The sequence below is a fragment of the Homalodisca vitripennis genome, unplaced genomic scaffold (assembly GCF_021130785.1).
Source record: "Homalodisca vitripennis isolate AUS2020 unplaced genomic scaffold, UT_GWSS_2.1 ScUCBcl_5308;HRSCAF=11978, whole genome shotgun sequence".
In the NCBI taxonomy this organism is placed as follows: domain Eukaryota; kingdom Metazoa; phylum Arthropoda; class Insecta; order Hemiptera; family Cicadellidae; genus Homalodisca; species Homalodisca vitripennis.
In genome coordinates, this window is record NW_025781415.1 from 19,264 (window position 1) to 42,699 (window position 23,436).

At 29.1% G+C, this 23,436-nt stretch overlaps 1 protein-coding gene across 1 annotated transcript; it reads right to left on the minus strand.

The window, feature by feature from the left end:
* Nucleotides 1-718: 718 nt before the first annotated feature.
* LOC124373319 lies at nt 719-22,218 on the minus strand. The gene is made up of 3 exons (XM_046831698.1): nt 22,129-22,218; nt 2,153-2,300; nt 719-810 (listed from the first exon to the last, which is right to left on the minus strand). Exons 1-3 carry the CDS (start codon nt 22,195-22,197, stop codon nt 719-721), a joined length of 309 nt encoding a protein of 102 aa, XP_046687654.1. The 5' UTR covers nt 22,198-22,218.
* Between the last annotated feature and the right edge of the window lie 1,218 nt (nt 22,219-23,436).

The window sequence follows — 23,436 nt, forward strand, 5'->3', positions numbered from 1 at the left end:
CCTTTAAAGAAAAAATAGTATTGAATAAGTGGTCACTTTTATTACCCAACAAATTTTGTAGGATTTTTACAAATTTACATAGAGTTAATAATAATGTTACACTTTGATTAATCAGTTAATTTTTTAGCTCTGCTGTCACCTCCTCAAAAACACTTTGGTCACTTTTCGAGTAAATTATTAAACCAAATACAACAAATGTTTAAATTACATAACATTAAAACTTACCTAATAAAATAGATTTCTTATTTAGTATCACCCGTCTTGACTCATGTAATTAATTTAAGTTTCATTTTAGGTGTTTTTCCAGACCGATTAAAATCTAGTACAGTAATTCCAATTTTTAAGAAAGGGACTTCCATGAAAATTGACAACACACAACCAATTAGCTTGTTAAAGGTTTTTTCTAAGATTTTTGAGAAATTTATGAATGTCAAGATTGTAAATTACCTTGACAGAATCAATTTTGAAAATAAAAATCAGTACGGGTTTAGAAAAGGTAAATCTTCAGAGGAAGCTCTTATAAACGTAACTATTATGATTCATAATAGCCTTAATGTGAGAAATAAATCCACCAGATTATTTTTAAATTTCATGAAAGCTTTTGATTTGGTAAATCACGAAATATTATTATTAAAGATATTAATATATAAATAAATCTATATTATTAAAGGTGGCGGGAGTGCGAGAGATAGTGCTCAGCTGGTTCCGTAGCTTTCTCTCAGGCCAAGAACAGGAAGTGCGTGTAGGCGGGTGCATCAGTGCCCCAATCCCTGTCAGGGCGGGGTACTCCAGGGTTCGGTCTCTGATACTCTGTTTTTGATTTTTATTCATGATTTGCTTAAACTAAATTTAAATGGAAAGCCTAATACTTTCCAGTTGGCATAGCAATTTTTTACTCCCACAATCTTACCCAATTTTACAACAATGTTTGACCAAAGATCTAAAAGTTTTAAACGGTGGTGTTACATAATATTAAGTACAATGCAAATTAATGTAAATAAAACTAAAAACGTAAATTTAGATTTTAGGGGGTTTTGATTTTACAACTGATTTGAAATTTTCATTTATCTGATTATCAAGAGGACGAATGTAGTTGTGTATCAATCGATAAAGTAACCAACTTCAAATGTTTTTGTGTTATAATGGACGAAGAGTTAAATTGAGAAAGTCATCACAATTTTGCACAGTAATCTCAAGTCTCAAATAAGAACGTTTTATTTTCTTAAAATTGTTGTGATACCAAATTATTAAAAATGTTTCATCTGAGATTAGTTGACACAAGAAAACAGTATAGAATAGCTTGTTGGGGGTGACTCAAATATCTCATAGAAAAATTAAGAGTAGGTAGTTCAAATCATTCATTCATCATTTTTTAAGAACAATATTAAATAAGAAAAAGAAAGACAGTTCATTCCAATTGTTCTTAGAGCTAAAAATCTTACAACTGAGACATCTGTATGTATAGGCCGATATCGGCCGAAATGATGACACCTCCAATAGGTCGCCAGACTTAAAAACAGATGTCACAGAAGCTACCTTAAAGCTACTAGGAACCAAACCCTGAGAAAAAGACTTTTTGTATTTATCACAAAATAGTGGATAAAATACATCAATATTTTCTTTAATAGTATATATACTTCATTCATCCATACCACAGCTTGGCTTATTTTTTCATATTAATTGTTGTATTAAGTACTTCTTGGTGACTAGACTAAACTGAGTGAAAAAAGACTCATATTGAGACTTCTAGGAATAGATCATATCCAAATTGATTATATCTTAAATTAGACACAGCATTTGAAAAATAATCATTGAATGAATTTGCTATCAAGTATTCATTACCTTCCACGGCTAAAAAATTGCCCTCAACGATCAGCTTGCTTAAGGATTGTTTTCTGTTTTTGACTATTTTCCTCACAATAGCCCAATATTTTTTTGAATTCCATTTGCCCCATTGATCATAACTAAAAAATAGTTCATTTTTGCCTCTCCTTATCCTTCTAGATACTAAACATTTATGTGTGTGTGTGTGTTTGTGCATATAGTGTCACAAAAATGTTTAATATTAAGTATTATTATCCTTATTAAAATCTATATCATCATGTATTTATTATAAAATTTTCAATCCATAAAATTAAAACAGTCTACCAACCTTTATACCACTTAGTTTTTTCTTCTCCAACTCGTTTGAGCATGGCAGGCATTATGAAGACAAAACTGAATGTAGTCATGAGTGGAAATAATGCATTTGCAATACTGAAGAACTCATGACCTTTGTCAGGAAATCTCCGCACACCAATCTGAAAAATAAATATTTCAAGCAAGGAATGAACAAAAAATAACCTAAACACACATTTTAAAACCATAAAAAATTGCATTTCTTGAAATACCACAACGTGAAAAAAACTAATGTGCAAATAGAACAAAAGAGCAAAGAAACAACTTCTTTCTGCTGAAATTCACTCTCATCACAATCTTAATGTTGTAAAATTTTCTGCTAACAGTTATCTGTCACATTCGCACTAGTATTTAAGTGTTGATACATAATATACTCTGCATATTAAATCGTTCTTGAAAATAATATTAACATGTTTTTATTTCACTAATCTAATATGCTGGGAATGGTTAGTGGGCAGAGGCCAAAATTTACAAGGGTCTGTCTATAATAACATGCGGATGATAATCAGTCTGATACAGAAAATAAAATTCAAAACATTCTTTGAAATAAAGATTTATTTAATGACCTGTATGAAAGTAATTCAACAATTACAACCACTGTTTATGCAATAGTGAAATTTGCTTATGTTGTAATTCTAAATAATTAAAAAATTGATTGAAAAATCCAAATGTTCACCTTTTATTATATTTAAAAAAAAGAAAAAAAAATATATATAAATCTAAACCTAATAAGAACATAATACAACTTTAAAAAAACAAACAAATAAATTAAATTAACAAATTGTCACCAGGTCCAAATAAAAACAATACACATTTTAAAATTTAAATTTTTTCATTAAGTACAAGTTAGAACATCAGGAAATGACATTTTTTAAATTATGCATAATTTAAAGAAATTATATGTTTTAATAAAATTTAATATAACTAAAAGACATGCATTTGAATGAACAATTACTTAAGAAAATTAAATTTTTATCAATTTTTAGTATGATACTGCAAAAACATTATATCCTTCAACTGTTTTCCTTGGGGCAAGTCTGATTATAATATGACCCAAAATACAAATATATTTATATATATATTTATTTGTATAATATATATATATATATATATATATATATATATATATATATATATATACTGTAAGTAGGTAGGAAAGTGCCGATTCTAGGACACTTTCCGAGCCAACAGTAAATCAAGGGAAAAAAATGTTTAAAGGACAATAAACGAATCTGTAAAATCAAACAGTAACTCACGAATGAAAAATTACCGAATCTATAGCTGTTTGCTTCTACTTTCTTGAGCTGTCTAGTCAAATCAATCTATTTGAAATGTCTGCTACGAATAAACGAAAAATCTTCTACTCTAAAAAATTGATAGTAACACAGTCTTTATCTTTAATAGTCTTCTTTCCAGTAACAACCAAGTGTAATTTATCATGTTTATTCAATTCTTTAATCTTTTTTTCATCCAAAACAGGCAAAAATCTGTTCGGTAAGTGTACTTTATAATCTTCCAACTCGGCAATTATTGTAAACCCGAATTTATCTTTCATTTTCTCCAGATTCAAAATTTTGTATTTCTTATTTTCTTCTAATTCATTCAACTTCTTATATTCTTTAAATCTTAGCTCACCAACTTCATTTAATTCCTTTAGTAGCTCCATTTACATAGGAAAGAATCTGAGTATGTCAAGTTTCACTATTTAGTAAAATATCTTTTTATTAAGGAAAAGTTATCAACTTTTAAGCTTAAAGTTGGCAATAATTTGAGATAATTCAGTAGATAATCAAGGTTTTTTTAAGGTCCCTACACACTAGTATTAGAGTTTTTTTGAAAAATCCTGAAAATCTACTGAATTATCTCAAATTATTGCCAACTTTAAGCTTAAAAGTTGATAACTTTTCCTTAATAAAAAGATATTTTACTAAATAGTGAAACTTGACACAATCAAATTTTTTCTATATAAATGGCATGTGATAAAATATCATGTCCGTTCTGCAAAAAAGAAATTTTAAGAAAAAAACTATGATCGACATTATGGTTCCAAAATCCATGCCAAAAACAAAGAAATTTACGAGAAAGAACTGAATTTTTTAAGACAATGGGCTAAAGAGAATCAAATCGATGGTCACGAAAAGATGTATAACATAGAAAAATTGTGTGAATTAAAGAAAAGCTTTAAGGAAGATAAAAAAGATCTCAATCTATTTAATGATGAAAAAATTCAATCCATCGCTGAAAAATTGTCCATTGAAACAAACGATAAAACTAAGTCTGAAATGATCGAAGAAATTGACAAAACTCTTAACGAAAAACCTAAAAATATCATTGATGTAGAAGTGTTATCCTCAATACACGGTCTTTTCAAGCAATACATTTTAACAAACTTGAACGACAATTCCATGTCAATTTACAAATATCTATCAATTATGAGGCCAGAAATTAAAAGTTTAATAGAAAAATTTCAAGAGAATGTTAAAAATATGAAGGGTTATCTCTCTTTGGAATGTGAATATGAAAGAACTTTAGTGAACGGTGAAACACAAACGTGTCCAATGTACTTTACTATAAAAGCAGACGAAATCTTTGACGTAAACGACTTTATTATTAAGCAATTTAATAAATTAACACATCGAGAACAGACAAATCATCCAAATAGAGGTTCTGGATGGACATTTAAAAGCTGCAAACAACTAGTTTTGAGCCTCAATAAACACGAATTTATGAACGCAGGATCATATATCGATTTACCACAAGAAATCAAGGTAAAAAAAGCTTGTGTAAATATCAAAAATGAAGATGATTTCTGTTTTATTTACTCTATCCGATGTGCTATTGAAAAACCAAAATTTCATCCTGAACGAGCAAAGCAATAATTTGTAAATGACGAGATATTTTCGGGATTTGAATATCCAATGTCTTTAAAAGATATACAATTATTTGAGAAATGAAGTTACAATTCCAAGTACAAATATCCAAAAATGTCTATCAATGTCTACAGTTTTGATGAAAGTATTAAGGTTGTTCCGTTACAAATTTCTGAAAAATATGATGCAGAATTAAATATTGATCTACTGTATGTAAAAAAAGAAGACAAATCTCATTTTGTTTTGATAACCGATTTAAGTAGGTTAGTGAGTTCTCAAACATCCAAACATGGACATAAACATTTTCTATGTAGAAGATGTTTAAGCCATTTCTACAAATCTGGAGATTTAACAGATCATTTAGAAATTTGCAAGCAACATGAAGTTTGTAAACCAATTATGCCATTTCCAGGTCAAACAACATCATTTACTAATTATCAAAAGAAATTTTCTCATCCTTACGTTATTTATATGGATTTTGAAAGCATACTAGAGAAGATTCCAACATGCAAAAACAATCCGCAAAAATCGACTACAACCAAGATTCAGAAGCATATTCCTTATGGTTTTACTCTATATTTAGTGTCAAATGTGACCAATCGCATGTACAAACCTATATGTTATAGAGCAAAAAATCAAGACGATTTGCCTAATGTTCCTGCAAAATTGTTTGAAGAGCTCAATAAAATATCAAAATACATAGCTACAAAATATAATTCTAAGAACAAAAAAACCTATGAAATTGACTGAAGAAGAAGAAATTTCGTATCAAAATTCTAACATATGCCATATTTGTGAATGGTCTGCTTATGATGTTGAGTCAATTCAATATGGTTTTACTCCTGATAATTGGAAAGATAAGAGTTATAATAAAGTAAGAGATCATTGTCATTTAACCGGCAAATTTCGTGGTGCTGCTCATAGAATTTGTAATCTGAATTTGAAATTTCCCCAGAACATCCCAGTTTTCTGTCACAATATGTCAAATTACGATACTCATTTGTACATAAAAGAATTGGCTAAACAATATGGAAATGTTGATTTGATCGCAAACACAGATGAAAAATATATAAATTATTCAGGATATGGGTATGAGTTTGAAGATGATAAACCAAGAAAGTTCATCAAGTTTTCATTCGTAGATACGTTCAGATTTATGGCATCATCTATTGAAAAATTAGCTAAAAATCTAAAGAAAGAAGACTTCAAACATACAAATCATTTTATACAAGATGGACGAATATTAAACGCAATTCTAGAAAGACAACCAAATGACGAAGAAGAAATCTTTAAAATTCTATCTGGAAAAGGAATATTTCCCTATGAATTTATCGATAGTATTGAAAAACTTGATTACACAGAAGAGCTGAAAATTGAAGATTTCTATTCACTTTTGACAGATGAGAGCATATCTGAGAAAGATTATCAACATTACTTGAGCGTTTGGAACAAATTAAAAGAGAAAAATCTTGGAAATTACTCTGATTTGTACAATATCCAAGATGTACTATTGCTCGCTGATATATTCGAAAACTTCAGAAACGTTAATTTGTCTAAATTGTTACAAACTTGATCCAGCTCATTACCTAACTGCTCCAAGTCTCGCATGGGACGCTATGTTAAAATTAACGAAAATAGAATTACAATTGATTAGTGATTATAATATGTATTTAATGATTGAAAAAGGTATTCGTGGAGGTATTTCTCAATGTATTAAGCGATATGTTAAAGCAAATAACAAATATTTGAAAGATTTCGATAAGACAAAGCCTGAAAACTATTTACTTTATGTCGATGCAAACAACCTTTATGGTTATGGTCTTATGCTAAATTTACTATATGGTGATATCAAGTGGATGAATCCTAAAACATATACAAAAGAAGAGTGGCAAGAAACAATTTTAGAACTCACTGGTGACGAAGATTATGGCTATATTCTCGAATTTGATCTAGGATATCCAACAAATTTACATGAACATCACAAGGATTTACCTCTTGCTCCCGAACATTATAAAAACAAACTTTGCACAACTTTACTGGATAAAACTGAATACGTTGTTCATTCAAGAAATTTGAAATTTTACCTCGAACAAGGGATGGTGTTGAAACATGTGAATAGAGTTATAGCATTCGATCAGAAGCCTTTTATGAAAAAGTACATTGATTTTAACACAAACATGAGAACCAAAGCTACAAGTGACTTTGAGAAAGATTTTTACAAGCTGATGAACAACTCTGTTTTCGGAAAATCTATGGAAAATGTGCGAAATAGATGCGATATCAAACTAGGAAATGAAGAATTTTCAATGAAACAAGCTAAGAAAACAAATTTCAAATGCTTTAATATCTTTGACGACAACTGTATAGCGAGTCACATGTACAAACAAAAGGTTAAATTTAACAAACCGATCTACATAAGATTTTCAGTTCTTGACCTATCAAAATTGTTAATGTATGAGTTTTATTATGATAAATTAAAGAAGTTTGACCCAGATTTGAATCTGTGTTACATGGATACAGACAGTTATTTCCTAGAATTGAAACGAGATCCTTTTAAAATTATTAAAGAAAATATAGATGACTTTGATACAAGTGATTATCCAAAAGATCACGAATGTTTCACTACTAAAAAATAAGAAGGTAATAGGGAAATTCAAAGATGAGTTAAATAGCGAAGTTTTAGAAGAATTTTGTGGATTGAGATCGAAAATGTACTCGTACAAATATCTAGACAAAAATCCAGTAAAGATGTAAAGGAATTAAGAGAAGCGTTGTAAATAAAACAATAAATATCGAAAACTTGAAGAAATGTTTGTTCGAAGATAAAGAAGAATTTAGGGAGATGACAGTAATCAAAAGCTACAAACATGAGTTGTACACAGTTACCATAAACAAGCTGGCACTGAACGCTAAAGATGATAAGAGAATTGTCTTAGAAAATAAGATCGATACAGTACCGTATGGATATAAAGACGAAGCAAAATCTGATATATTAGACGAATTAAACAAAGTTGGAAACTTTGATATATAAATGGAAGATGATTTGATTCACTGCCACAAATGTAAGAAAAAAACGAAAAATATAGGTTCTAAAATTGTTCAAACTCAAAACGGATTGTATAGAATTGCAGCAAAATGTTCAAAATGTAAGACAAATAAGAGTAAATTTATAAAGAATCCTTATGAAAAACCAGTAAAGAAAGAATTGAAGAACAAAGAGGAAATAGAGATTGAAGCTAGAGAAATTCATGCACCAGTACGAAAAAAGTTTAAAAAGAGAAAAATTATAACTTTAGGAATTGACGATTTATGGGCAGCAGATTTAGTAATAATGTCTAACTATTCAGATCAAAATGATGGATTTAAGTATGTATTAAATGTTATTGATACTTTCTCAAAATATGCTTGGTCAAGAGCTATCAAAAGAAAAAACGGCAAGGATGTTTCAAAAGCTTTCGAAGATATAATAAAAGATGCCATAAGGATCAATCACAAACCTCCAAACCTACTTCATACAGATAAGGGTTTAGAGTTTAAAAATAAAGAATTTAATGATGTTTTGAGAAAATACAACATTAAGATTTATCATACTGAAAACGAAGAGAAATCAAGTATTGTAGAGAGATATTATAACAGAACTCAAAATGAGAGAATGAAAGTAAATTTTGAGATTAATAAAAACTTTAAATGGATCGATATTCTTCAAAAAATCGTAAACAATTATAACGATACAGTTCACAGCACAATCAAAATGAAGCCCAAAGACGTAGATAAGGATGCAGAAAAGGAGTTATTTGAGACCGTTTTCAAGTATATTCCACAGAAATTCACACGAAAACTAAATTTAAAATCAATGATCATGTAAGAATTGTTAGTAAAAAAACAACATTTTTGAACAAATATAAGAACAATTGGTCAAGAGAAATCTTTGTGATTTATCAAATTAATAACACAGATCCTGTAACTTATAGTATAAAAGATTTAAATAATGAAGAAATAACCGGAAATTTCTATGAATATGAATTGAGAAAGTCAAAGCTATAATTTTTTGTATATAAATGGAGGCTCAAAAGAAATGTATAAAGTGTCAAGAATTTAAAGATTTGTCGAAGTTTTCTCAAGATAAAAGAAGCAAAGGTGGATTATACTATTATTGTAAGGATTGTCATAGTAAATATGAGAGAGAATTATACGAAAAAATATAAAAATTAACTTTAGAAGAGAAAGAATGTTGTATTTGTAAAGAAATTAAGAATATTTCAGAATTTCACAACTGGCATTATAGTAAAGATAAAAAACAAGCTTTTTGTAAAGATTGTGCTAAAAGAATTATTCAAAAAAGTCAAAAGAAACCGACTCTTTGCGAGTGTGGACGAATCATTCAATGGTTACCTTATCTTCAAAAACATTTACAGACAAAATATCATAATTCGAGAGTTTAATAAAATTTAGTAACATTTTCATCGTGCAATTTAGATATCTTATAAATCAGTCGAGATTCTGCCATATTTGTAGTAAAATGATTTCCGTTGTATAAAATATTCAAAGATTCTTTCATTTGGTTGTAGAGATTTATACTATTTGGATCTCCATGTCTTAATAAAATTTCCATTTCTGGGTAATCAATTTCAAGTTCTTTCAATATTTTCGGTATTTCTCTCTTTTGAGCTCTGATAACGTAATAAGGATATTCCCACATGTGATTCTTCTTAATTAATACAAAAACATGGTGTTTTTTCTTATCAAAATTTTTACAAACAAGGTCTGGTTTCAAGTTTGTTTTTTAAGTAAAAAATATTGCATTTTGTCATCATCATCAACATTTAATTTAATTGCGTTTTTTGTTTTTTCATAACCTAATATTTCACAAACATCTTTAGCCTTAAACCAGATTACATTGTTTTCGTCTACAATCGTTACAATGTCTTTATTATTGAATATAAGTTGATTATTGAGTAGGTCTACAACTGACTCCATTTAGATAGAAAAGAAATTTAACTAGTAATTTTTATTTTGAGTGTAAAGTCCAGATTCATTAATGAAAATAGTGTTTTTTTTTTTTAAGTTTGAAGGTAAGCTATTCAATAGCTCCCCTTGATTCATGTCCGTTGCTTCATCATTCTTTCGACAATCTTAAATATATTGTTGTTTTACTCTCATTATTTAATAAATTTCCCTCAGAGTCTTGTATAGTTAGAACCATTTTTTGAATTCTTTTAATATTTTTTCTAATCGGAATATAATTGATTTTATTCGGTTTTTCACTGATTTTTGATCCATAAGCAACATTTGGGAAAAATGTGTACAAAATTTCAGATTCTTTGTGTAAATGTTCGGTATGTATGATTTTCAAAACTAGGTTCAATGAGATTGCAGTGCACTTCAATTACATCGAACGGTCTAAATTTTGGTGTTTTATTTCCTAAATATACTTGATTTGGCTCAATAGTTTCTTGAACAAACCCTAACAAATCTACAATAATTGCTGAAAACATTATTCTTACTGGTGATTTTATTTGAATTTTATTAGAGAGATAATTTTTTTGCATTTCAAACTTGTTTTCGTCAAAGTTTAAAGATTTATCTCATTGTTTGAATGTTTTCAGATAATTTTTAAGGGAATTTTTTTATTTGATCGAAGGTATAATATAATTTGTTTAAACCATAATATTTTGTTATGTTCTTCTCACTAAATCCTATACAATAAGGAGAACTTTCACTAATATTTATTACAAAATTGTCTGAATACAAACCGCTTAAACCGATAAAATAATTTGATTCTTCCTCTAAATGAATAGGATGTTCCAAGTTTAAAACTAATTTAGAGCTTTCTGAAGTCAACTTGAACAGCTTCATTTTCGCTATTTAAATGGAGAAATTTTTAAAGCAAAAAGATCAGATAAAACTTCAAACGTTTGAAGAAAATAAGAAAGATCAACCAATCAGATTGTTAATTGTTGGTTCAAGTGGATGTGGAAAAACAACTTTATTATTGAATTTTATCTACAATAGGTTGATTCCTTATTCCAATTTGTATGTTTTTAGTAAATCTTTAGAACAAGACGCATACAAAAAATTACAACAAAGATTCAAAAATATTGAGAAGAACTTAAGCAAAGAAATATCACATTTTTATAATGCTTCTGAGGACATAGTTAAGCGAATGTAAACCCAATTCGTTAATCGTTTTTTGATGATTGTATTTTGGAAAAACAGGACGTTATTAAAGAATATTTCGTGATGTCTCGTCACAAAAACATATCTTGTATCTATCCTTCCCAATGCTTTTCAAAGGTTGATAAACAAGTTATTAGAAATAATTTGAATATGTTTTGTGTTTTTAAGCAAGACGATCACTATTCGAGAAAGATTTACAACAATTATGTGGGATCTGATATGAGTTTTAACCACTTTAATGAATTATGTGATAAAATTTGGAAAGAAGACTATGGATTTTTAACTATTAATCTAACTTTGAAGCCTAAAAATGGTAAATATATGAATAAATTTTCTAATATAAATGCTGCTCAGTGGTCTGACAAATCTACTTGATAAAATATTTGTTACAATTATTTTTACATTATCTTTACTTTTTATTTACATTATGAAAATAACTGAAAAACGATAAATCTGTTCACGTTTTACGTTCCACGTTCACGTTTTCACGTTTTACGGTCCACGTTCACGTTTTTACGTTCCACGTTCACGTTGTACGTTCCACGTTCACGTTTACGTTCCACGTTCACGTTTTACGTTCCACATTCACGTTTCAAAATTTTTCTAATTAAATGGTGAACGTAACTTCTGAAGAAGCGAAAAAACTTGATCAAATCGAAAAGAAATTAATCAAAGAATTTAAAGAACAGATTCGAATTGATGAAAAAGAACAAGAATTTATTCAAAAAATTAATCAACCTGTAACTTCTGCAATTAAAAATGTTGAAGGTAAAATTAAAAACGTTTTAAGCGATAATCAAAATTTGATGAATTTGGTTCCAGTTGTACGACAATTTGCTGATATTTCGATTCCAGAATCTGAAGTAGAAGAGTTTGAATTGCCAAAATTACCATCTTCAACACCTCGAATCATTGAAGAATCTACAATAGTTGAACCAATAAGTCCTAGAACAATGGATATAATAGTTGGTCCATTTGGTAGAAAATTCTTTCCTAGAGTAAAAGATGATAAATTTGGTTTGTATTGGGATAAAAAAAGAACAGTTTTTATGATTGGAAATTTGCCCGTGAATTTTGAACATAATGATATCATTATTAATGAAAAAACATATGAAGGAACTCAAGGTTTATGGAGATTATTAACAGACCATAACGCTCCAAAAGATAATTTATATTCTGAAGAAGATTTGAAAAAGTATACAGAAATTTTATGGGAATCTGACTCAATTTACAAAAATAATGATCCATCTACTAAGAAGCCTAAGTCAAGTAGAGGTAAAAAATATATGAAATTAATTAAACCAATTTGGGAAAAACGAATCGAAGGATCAGGTGTAAGAAAATATAGTGATAATAAGATTGAATACAGATATATTGACGATTTGACAAAACTCAATGGAATTATTAATTATATTTATGCTCAAGAAAAGGCTGGAAACAACAATTTTTTGAACGAAAAGAAAGCGATTAAAGATTTTATTTCGAACAAACTTGATGAGGTGATTGAAAAACCTGATGGAATTAAATATTTAAAACGAATTTTGCCGGCAATAAGTTCATCTATGATTGAGGGTAGCGGACTTTTGAATGATTTTATCAACAATTTACCTTTTCAATTACACGTATAGTAGAGAATTTATAGCATGACCGGTGACTTCGAGATGCGCCGTAGGCAAAGACGGAACTAAAGTGGTGGGGGGTGGAGCGGCTCAGTCCGTTGCCGTATTTAGCCTTGTGAACTTCGGTCTCCAGTCTTCTATACGTGCCGCCCAAAAAACATTCGCTTCTGCCAATTCACGAGTTGTAATACAATTTGTGAATTAATTGCGTTGTGCTCATTACGTTTTTAAGTAAAGAGTTTGAGATGGATCATAATGTAAAAAGTAAAATTGGAGGTAGAAAGGTTATACACGGCCAAGCAAGAGAAGTGCTTCCCATTTTATGAAACGGGAAGCAGAAACCAACACACTTATAAATTTGAAGAAAGTTCAACAGCATGTCGTAGAGGCAACTGGAATTTCTGAAAGTACGCTGAGACGAATTTTGAAGGAGGAAAAAAAAATAAGTCCAATTGGCATTCTTTTAGTACGCCCAACAAAGTAAGAAAACGCAAACATACTAAAAGTAATCTGGACAATTTTGATTTGGGTGTAGTTCGAAGAACAATAAATAATTTTCATCGACAACGGGGTTTTGTTATGTTAACTATTGCGTGTGGATCGTTGGCGTTATTGTTATTTTAAGTATACATCATTAAATTAACTTGATACAAGTTGGTAGATAAAACTGAGTTTTTTCTTATTCTACTGTGTATATTGACAAATTAGTTTAACCAGTTTTATATTAATTTTTAATTTAGCAGCTAGGCTATGTCAGTAATTGTATCTACTATCGTAAATCCTGAAGCTTACACGGTTAGTATATGATAAATTGAATTTTAATGGCTAACAAAGTGTAACAATTACAATTCTGAACTGTTGTCGTCGTTGGAGATCAAGAATAATATAAATTCCTACCCTTTCCCAATTTATGAGAACCCTTTCTTACCACCAGGTATCTCTACTGCGAACTCATTAAGAAGGGTGAGCTATGAACACAATTTCGGCAGAAACATAGTCATTGTTAAGATCACGTACATCCGGTCCCAATATTTCCAAGATTTCCTGTATTGAATTCCCCATCATAAAAGTCCGTCGCCGTAACTTCAAAAGAGTCTAGAAATGTTCAAATATTCTCAAGGTCTCCTATACTAAATTGCTCATCATAAAAGACCACCGTAGTAAGAACATAAGGGTCTAGAAATGTTGGCAAACACTACAATATTCGGCTCCCGGCACCACTATGAGCCGGGAGCCGAAAACTCTCAGAAGGGTTAGTAGCACCGTATTCACTCCCCTACTTTAGATTGTGCCCCCACGCGCTCAACTCCTCCACTCCTCACGCGCATCCCACCGGTCATGCTATAACTTCCCTAGAGTACCAACTTATCAGTATCTGGGGCCTGGCACAAAACTCGAAAAAAGACTAAAAAGAGGAGATCCTGGTGTAAATAAATTAGATCAAGCTGCAATGGAACACGATATTTTTTATGCAAAACATAGAGACACAAATTCCAGACATATAGCAGATAAAGTTTTGCAAGATAAGGCAATGGATAGATTTTTATCAAAAGATGCTAGTTTAGGTGAAAGATTTGTTGCGCTTCCAACAGCTGGAGCAATGTTTTTGAAGAGAAAACTAGGAATGGGAATTGAAGAGAACTTGAAATTTTAACTATATAAATGGAGGTGAACGTAAATTTCAGCAAAAATCAGAAAGAAAAAATAAATCCGCTTTTAAGAAAAAAATACCCGTTAGTATTCAATTTAAAATAGATCAACTAAAAAAAAAGCGAAGATAAGATATTTTTAACAAATAGACAATACAATAAACTCAAAAAACATAAGAAAAACAATAAAGGAACCAGAATAGAATTTTCTTATAATCAGTTGAAAGAGCTTAAAAATGGTGGACTTTTGAAAGATTTATTAGATTTTGGAGAGAAAATATTCCAGTTGTTAAAAATGTTGTTCCGTATGTTCGTAAAGCTGCTCCAATCGTTAAAAAAGATGTGATTCCTATTGTTCGAAAACATTTTAAATTGGTTAGATAAAGAGTTGGAAGATGTTACAGGATCTGGATTAGATGAAAAAACTTTGAATTACGTGAAATCAAACATTGAAAAAAAAATTTAAACCTTTAACATTCGGGGAATTGGAAGAAATCTGCAAAAATATTAACATTTTAGAGGAATCTTCATGAGAGATACATTACCTGAAAAAGTTAAGAAATTTGAATGTGGAATTGTGAATTTAGACTCGATTATGGGAAGTGGAACGCATTGGATTTGTTATTATAAAAATGATAAGAATGCATGTTATTTTGATTCATATGGAAGAATTGAGGACAAACCACCTATAGAATTGATTAAATATTTGAAAAAAATCAAGCGTCTACTACAATGATTCTCAGATTCAAGATTATAAAGATCCCCCAATTTGTGGTCATTTATGTGTTTTTGTTTTGAATGAGTTGACTGATGGTAAAGATTTTAAAGAAGTTGTTAACAAATTAAAATTAATAATAATAATAATGGATTCACAAAATATTTTTGATGTATTTGGAACACAAATTAAAACAGAAAGTATTCAAAATGTAGATAATAGTTTCAATTTTGATAGTTTGAGAAATGAGTTTGATAACAAGTTAGAAAATTTATTACAAAACCTTCCAGATTCAGATATGTTTGCTGTCGAGATTGAAGATTTTAAAGCAGAATATGATAACAAACTTGCAAATTTCATGAGTTCAAATGAAGTTGCTGATAAAATAAAAACATTGGAAAAAGAAGTTGATGATGGTGTAAAAAAATTATTTACCAATTTAATGTCTCATATCGAAAAAGCTGATAAAATTACTGAAGCGATCAAAGTTGAAAAGAATTATGTTAGTTTGGCTAATAAGAAAAGAATTGTCGGTGTTCGACCTGGTATTGACAAACATGATGTTGTTGTTAAAGAACAAATTTTAAAACCTCTAAAATTATCAGAAAACATCGATATTGTTGATTTACATGATCCGAATGTTTAAAAATGCCTTAGATTTTAAAGGAAAAAGAATTAGCAGTGTTAGTAAAGGAATTAATCCATTTGATGTTGTTGTAATGATTCAATTAGAAGATCATATTAAAATGTTTAATGAACTAAAACAAAATTATGAGAATCATAAACAGCATGTTAAAGATTTTACAACAGAAGTCTATGAAAAACTTGAAGAAAGAAGTAAAAGATCTATAGAAAATTGCGATGAAATTGATGAAAAAGTTATACAATTTGAGCAAAATTATAATTCATTTACAGATTCTGTTAATGAGCAGTTGAGAGAAATTGCGCAAAGTTATCATACATATGAAGATAAACATCATGAAAGTGTCGAAAAAAATCGTGAATTGCTTCAAAGTATAGTTGATAAACAATCAATAAATCTTGATAAGGTAAATAAACTAGAAGAAAACTTTAATAAATTTAAAGAAGATGTTAATAAAACTTTTGAAAATATTGATAACAGATTTAATGGATTAGATGGTTATGATGACAAAATTTCTCCTTTATAAATGGCGCTCATATATTGTGTGAGGTGTAAGGCAAAAACTGAAACAAATGATATAAAATACTATGCAAATATCAATGGAGTTAAAAGAGTTTCTGGAAAATATGCTGAATGTAACGCTAAAAAGAGCCAATTTATAAAAACTTGATTTTGAAATTTTTTCTTAATAAATAGAGATGGCGGGACATTACAGTGCTTTCGATCTTTTTATAATGCAACACGAAAGAGATTTGAAAAAAGAACATTGGGATGATATTTCTCAAAAATATGAATTATCCGAAGATATGATGAGATTATACGTAAACAAATTGAATTGGTATAACATTGCTAAATATCAAACTTTATCATCAGAGTTCATTCAAGAAAATATACATTATCAATTAAAAGATCATATGTCTGTTCTTTGTCTCTATCAACACTTGAGTATAAAGTTTTTGGATGAAAATAAAGATACAGTTGATTGGAATAATATTATAGATAGTGGTTACTATCCTGTGCAGATTTTATTGAAATATGTGGCCGAAATTGCAAAATTTAAGGAAGAGAATCCTAAATATGACGAATTAGATAATTAAAAATGACTAAAATTTATATCTTTTCTTATAAAAACGTACATTAGATCGATGAAAAAATGATATCTTTCTTATACATGATGTTTAAAATTTCTAAATTTTTTCTTAATAAATGGCGGACTACAAAAAGTATTCAGGCGATATTGAAAGGGCGGAGTTTAAAAATTTTTATCCAATTAGTAAACAACATTTGAATGAACCGAATAAAAGAACTGAGTTTAATATTGATTTTGGAGATAATTTTTGCTTGTCTAACTTCCAGTTTTATATTTCTGGAACTTTAACAAAACAAGATGGTCAAGCATATCTTGGAACTGATAATGTTAGATTAATCGATAATTTTATACCGTTTTTATTTTCTAAGATTGAAGTAAGAAAACACAATAAATTGATAGAAGAAGTCGAAAACTGTGGTCAATTAAGCACAATTAAAGGAACTATTTCTTATTCAAAAAGTGATGTTATTTCTCAAACTTCTAATGGCTTTGAATCAGATTTTAAATTTGGTGTTTTTGAAGCAGCTGGAAATTTATCTCATTTTGGATTAGGATTTTTTGAAAATGTTACTATTCCGATCTATAAAGGAGGATTTTATCTAAGTTTTATAAGAGCAGAAGACGATGATGTGATTCTGAAGACTGCAACTGGAAATGTTATGCCTGTTGATGGAAAAATAACAATTACAGATTTTTTTATTAGAGTTCCAATGATTGATTATAAAACCACGAGTAAAATTAGATTGATTGATGAAATTACAAAAAGTCAAAACATTATGTTTAATTTTCTAGATTGGCAATGTATTGAACAAAAAAAAAGGTATTTCCGGAACAACTTATTCGTTCGATATTACAAATATTTATAGAAATATCTTCAATCCCAAATTCGTTATCATAGGTTTTCAAACAGATAGACAGAATAATCAAGAAAAAAATCCTTCAAAGTTTGATAGTTTGGATGTAAAAAATATCAGAGTAAAATTGAACGGTTCTTATTATCCAGATGAATTACAAAATTTAAACATTTCAGGAGGTCTTTTCAGAATCATGTATGTCATTGATACAACAAAGAGTTTGACAAATATTTCTGGTTCAAAGAACGATATAATTATCAATATGGATTTTCAAAAAGCTGTTACAAACGCGATTTGTTATGTGGTTGTGGTTTCTGAGAAATTTTTAGCCTATGATGTGATTAAGAACGATATTAGAGAAATTCAGTAAAAATCGCGTTATTTTCACTATTATTCATCGGATAATTTTAAAACTTTACAGAATTGTTAAAGGCATTAATAAAAGTATTCATTTTAAATTGCATTAAAAAATTTTGAAAAATAGGGATGATATTAGGAAAAAAACTATTTCAAGGTCATGGACCAGAAGTGGTGATTTTAAAAAATACTTTAATATTTACTGATCCTATATACCAAATTTCATCAAAAAAGCTCCAATAGTCCTCGAGATATAAGAGTTTAAAGATAAGGGATGATTGGGGTAGATTTTGAAATTTTTATTATTTTCATGAAATTTTAAGTAGAACTCGCTTGTTTTTGAAGTTTCAGATTTTTCTGATAATTTTTTTATTTTTTTATGAATATTAAGAAATAGGGGATGATTTCACCCTTATGGATAAGTTAAGTTGAAAGAGTTAAGTATTTACTATATGTGTACCAAATTTCATTAAAATCGGTTGAGTAGTTTTTTAGCAACAAGGTTTGAAATAAATATTGATATTCACTTATTTAATATACATTGGAAACTATAACAGTTCTAATATCGATTGCAACCATCGATTTTTATTATCGATAAAACTTCGATATTCATAATCGTTTATCGCATTTCATCATGGGCGTTGGCCACGTATAGCCAGTCATGCTAAATCTCCTCTGTTTTAACGAAATTTAACAAGACATATCATCAATTAGAAGATTCTAATGTATTTGCAAGTTGAAGAAAGAAGAAATGGACCTTATATGAAGTAAGAAGATTGTGTGATGTTTCTGTGTTTCTTGTTAAAAGTGAAGTGAAGTGTTCCACTGGGCGTTGCCATTCATAGTGTTATTATATTTTATAAGTTACTTTTATATTTGCGACTAAAAGAAAGGAAAAATTGCAAGAAGATTGTGAATTTGTGTAGACATTCTAAACTGTGATAAAAACATTGTGTGAAAATAGTGATGTAAAGTGTTCATTTGTAATACAGAATTAAGTGTTTTTACAGTGATTTCATTGTCGCACACGGTGTGAGTTAGTGACACAAACGCCTCTCACATGTTTCAATAAAATGAGATTCGAGGTCAAGCGTTAGTGGTACAAACGCTCTCAGCTGAAAAGCAGACGTCACAAATCTAGAGTTGATTGAAATAAAATATAATGATACCTTTCTTCTTCTCCCATTCCCAATTTCTTAGAAGTTAAGTAGATATCGCAAAAACACGCACACTAACAACACTCATTTTGTACGTCTTTCATTATATCTTTAACAATAATTGATGATGTTCATATTATTCTCTTTCATTCCTTCTAAAACTTCAAAAATATACTCTTTCGCTGATGAAAAATCTCGATTTCTTCCGGAATAATCTTTGTAATCACAGACAAAATATCCTGAATAGTTGAATAATAAAATAAAATCATTTCTTTTTATCTCGGTAGTTGAAATATAAACATAAACATTTGCGCTGAAAAATTTATATCTCGGCAGACTTAGTTCCATAATCTCCATTTATAACAAAAAATCTTTCTATATAAATGAATGAAGAGTATAATACCAACTGTTACAAGTGTTATAATAGAGGAGAAATTTTTGATAAAAGATATTTAGTTTGTAGAGATTGTAATTTAATTTTGTATGAAAGACCTAAACCTAAGAAATTTCGAAATAAACTAACACATTTGAATAATCTGCTTATAAAATTACAATACGGAGGTGAAAAACAAACAAAATTTGTTACAGAGTTTAGGAAAATAAATAAAAATTTTTACTTATCTCTCATAACCCTTGAAAAAATTATTTTCCTTTTCAAAGAATACATTAGGTTTGTAGGTATCGATACACACGTTTATTATGAGAAGATTTTACCTATAATCTTTCACTATTTGGATATTGAATTTGATTACGATTTTAAGCCTGAAATCTTTGATGATTTTATAGTACATTTGGAGAAATTAAATGAAGAACCTCGTGAAAAGAATGCGGTTTTACTCACATTCTCCCCGAATTCTCGAGTGATTGTTAGCAAATTCCATCATTTCCGTTTATAAGTTTTAATTTATACTTTATTCGTAGCAGACCAATAGATTGATTCTAAGGAGATTTTACATTAAGACTGCTCAAGAAAGTAGAAGCAAACAGCTATAGATTCGGTTATTTTTTTCATTTGTGAGTTACTGTTTGATTTTACAGATTCGTTTATTGTCCTTTAAACAGTATTTTCCCTTGATTTACTGTTGGCTCGGAAAGTGTCCTAGAATCGGCACTTTCCTACCTACTTATATACACAGAGTGTCCAAAAAGTCCCAGGTCGGTTAAATATTTTTCAAAATATTTAAAATAGAGCTAACAAAACCTAACACAAAGTTACTGGACATAAAAATATATTTTATCACATATTCAGTGATCCGCTACTTCCTCGGGGGGCGGCCCGCTAGGAGTCAGAAGAAAATCTTAAATATAAGCATAGGTTGATATGCATATCAAATAAAAGGTCTTTATTAGTAGAGTACAGAGCCGCAAACCCGACCTCAAACGGATAACCGAGTCAAAAATTACAGCCGTTTAAAGATGGCTAGAGTTTGCAACTTAGGTTAATGTAAAAAATACACTGATGAGCTTTTTTATTTTAACTTACTTTTAACTACCTTCAAAGATTTGGATTACCCCAAAAAGTTGTCAAAAATCAAATTAATAAACCAAAATGTCCAAAAAATTCATATGATTATTCAAAAGAACCTACATTTATTACTCAATTCTTCCCTGGTCTACACAAAATTAATTCCATTATGGGTTTAATTTACTTCAAAGTTCCCGTGACACTTCAAATTTTATTTCAAAAGCACCTCAAGTAATTTTTAGAAGACCTCCAAATTTGAAAAACAAGCTTGTTAACACACTAGTTCCAAAATCTATCAACTATACAAGAAATGGATGTGATCCATGTAAAAAAACCACGATGTGGAACATGTAAAATTATGAGTTCTTCAAGAGAATTCAATAGCAGTAGTACTGGAATGATCTATCCTATAATTGGCAAAAATGGACTGTAATTCAAAAAATGTAATATACCAAATTAATTGTAAGTTTTGCTCCAAACAATATATTGGCCAAACATCAAAACCATTCAAGAATCCGTATGACAGGACATAGGTTTGACATTTTCCATAAAGATGAAGATAAACCATTGGCAAGACATTGTCTAGAACATAAAACAAGACAAAATTGAAGAGTGTTAAATTAAAAGGAATCCACCAACTACCACAATGCCCTGATGAAAACTACAACAGTTTAAAATTAAAGCACATGGAGCAAGCTCATCAAATTATGTTCAAGACAAAAATTCCATTTGGTCTAAATTTAAGATAACTATTTAAATAATTTTAATACATTCAAAATGTGTCATAAATTACAAGTTGTATTCCATCCTTTGTAAAAGTCAACTGTTCCAACAAGATTGAATTAGAAAAATTTCATGTCAGCTGGACTTTATCAAATTTTATGCACTGTGTTTACATTTATGTTTTCTTAATTCTTGTTTACGTGTTATAGTTTTTGTATTAATTTTTATTTAAAACTTCCTGAAGACGGGGGTGGGGGGGGTATTAAATCCCCCGAAATATAGAAGTGAAAAATAGTTCTTTTGTTTTCTTCTATTCAAAACAGTGATTAGTAAGTAAGCCATTTGGCATATACATACATACATATATATATATATATATATTTGTATTTTGGGTCATATTATAATCAGACTTGGCCCAAGGAAAACAGCTGAAGGATATAATGTTTTTGCAGTCTCCATATATATATATACAATCTACAAATATATGTAAAATTATTCTGTGAACATTGTCTTGAATAAAATTTTGATGATGAAATTATTAGCTTATGACCGAAACAATATATAAATATTGGGATATGTATGTATATTTATAACTTATAACTACCATCACCTTTACAGTATAAACACCTACCTGTACAGAATTACCAGTTACTTGCTTTATGAAATTTGTTCCCAATATCATTTGTATCACCAGAAACATGTTTTCTATATATTGTTCTGAAAGAAGAAAACCAATGTAATAAAATACTTATTTCAAAATATCAATAGCATTGTTATAGAACAACAATTATATTAATCATACTATTATAACAGTTGCATTTTCATTGCAAATCCGTAAAATTTCATCATTATAGCTAATATAAAATCTCTCAGTTATAATAAAACTCAACATAGTCAATAACCATGACCTGGCAGGATCATATCCGTGGAAAAGGATGAGAGAGATATATATTAAGGGATTCCAAATCATTACAATTGAAGAGAGATATGAAAAGAAGCCAAGATTTTGATATTGATTTATATACAACAATAAAAAAAAAACAATTCTGATTTTGATTGTTTTTATTAACATACTGTACTAGAATTTCTTGTATGGTACAGTTTTTGTTAGTAAAACAATTAAGTTTATACTTTTGGTAATGATAAAAACAATGTCCTATATTATAGTGATTACACTTTTATACTAACATCCTCCATTTCCCCTGCTCCAAAAAGACGAAAGGATTTAATAGTCGGAGGTACGCTTCTGTAAAAGCAATACAGTTAATTGTATTTTTCAATTAAAATTTAGAGACTAAATAGTAACATTTACTGTTTATTCATTGCATACAGAGAGTTTCTTTTATATACTGTATATATATTGAAAACATTTGAACGTTCTGGAATAGTTTATATTTTAAAACTGAATCTCTGCATGATAACACAAGAGTTGGAAATAATTATTATATTCAGTGATCCTTCACTTTCCCATGGAGATGAACCAGTAAGAATCAGTGGTAACCTAATTCTTAAACGAGAACAATGTAAAGTTGTATATCGTACTGTAGATAATACAAAACTATAAAATACATTCTGAATAGAATGTATAGAATATAGAAACAAACTGATGTAAAAAGAGGGATCCCACAAGGATCCACACTTGGACCAGTACTCTTCCTCCTCTTCCTCACAAATGACATGCCAAAGTGGTTGAATAATGCTTGTTCCACTATAATGTATGCAGATGAGATTGTATTAACTATCTTAAATAAAGTAATAAAAACGCTTGAAGCAAACTATTGCACGCTTCAACCAAGCTAAACAGTACTGCATAAACAATGAATCTAGTTTCAAATTAAAATAAAACTGTCCAAATAGTCTTCAATACACAAAAAGTCACGAACACAGCACCTCCCTTTGGCCTGGAAATAAGCATCATGACAGAATATTTAGGCATCAC

Bases quoted from the DNA above. Each gene is read 5' to 3' on its own strand.
- LOC124373319 (XM_046831698.1), bottom strand. From the start codon at position 22,197: ATGTTTCTGGTGATACAAATGATATTGGGAACAAATTTCATAAAGCAA. The intron at 2,301-22,128 runs GTAGGTGTTTAT...TTTATTTTTCAG, and splicing joins TAACTGGTAATTCTGTACAG to ATTGGTGTGCGGAGATTTCC. The intron at 811-2,152 runs GTTGGTAGACTG...AATCAAAAACAG, and splicing joins AAAAACTAAGTGGTATAAAG to AGTATCAGAGACCGAACCCT.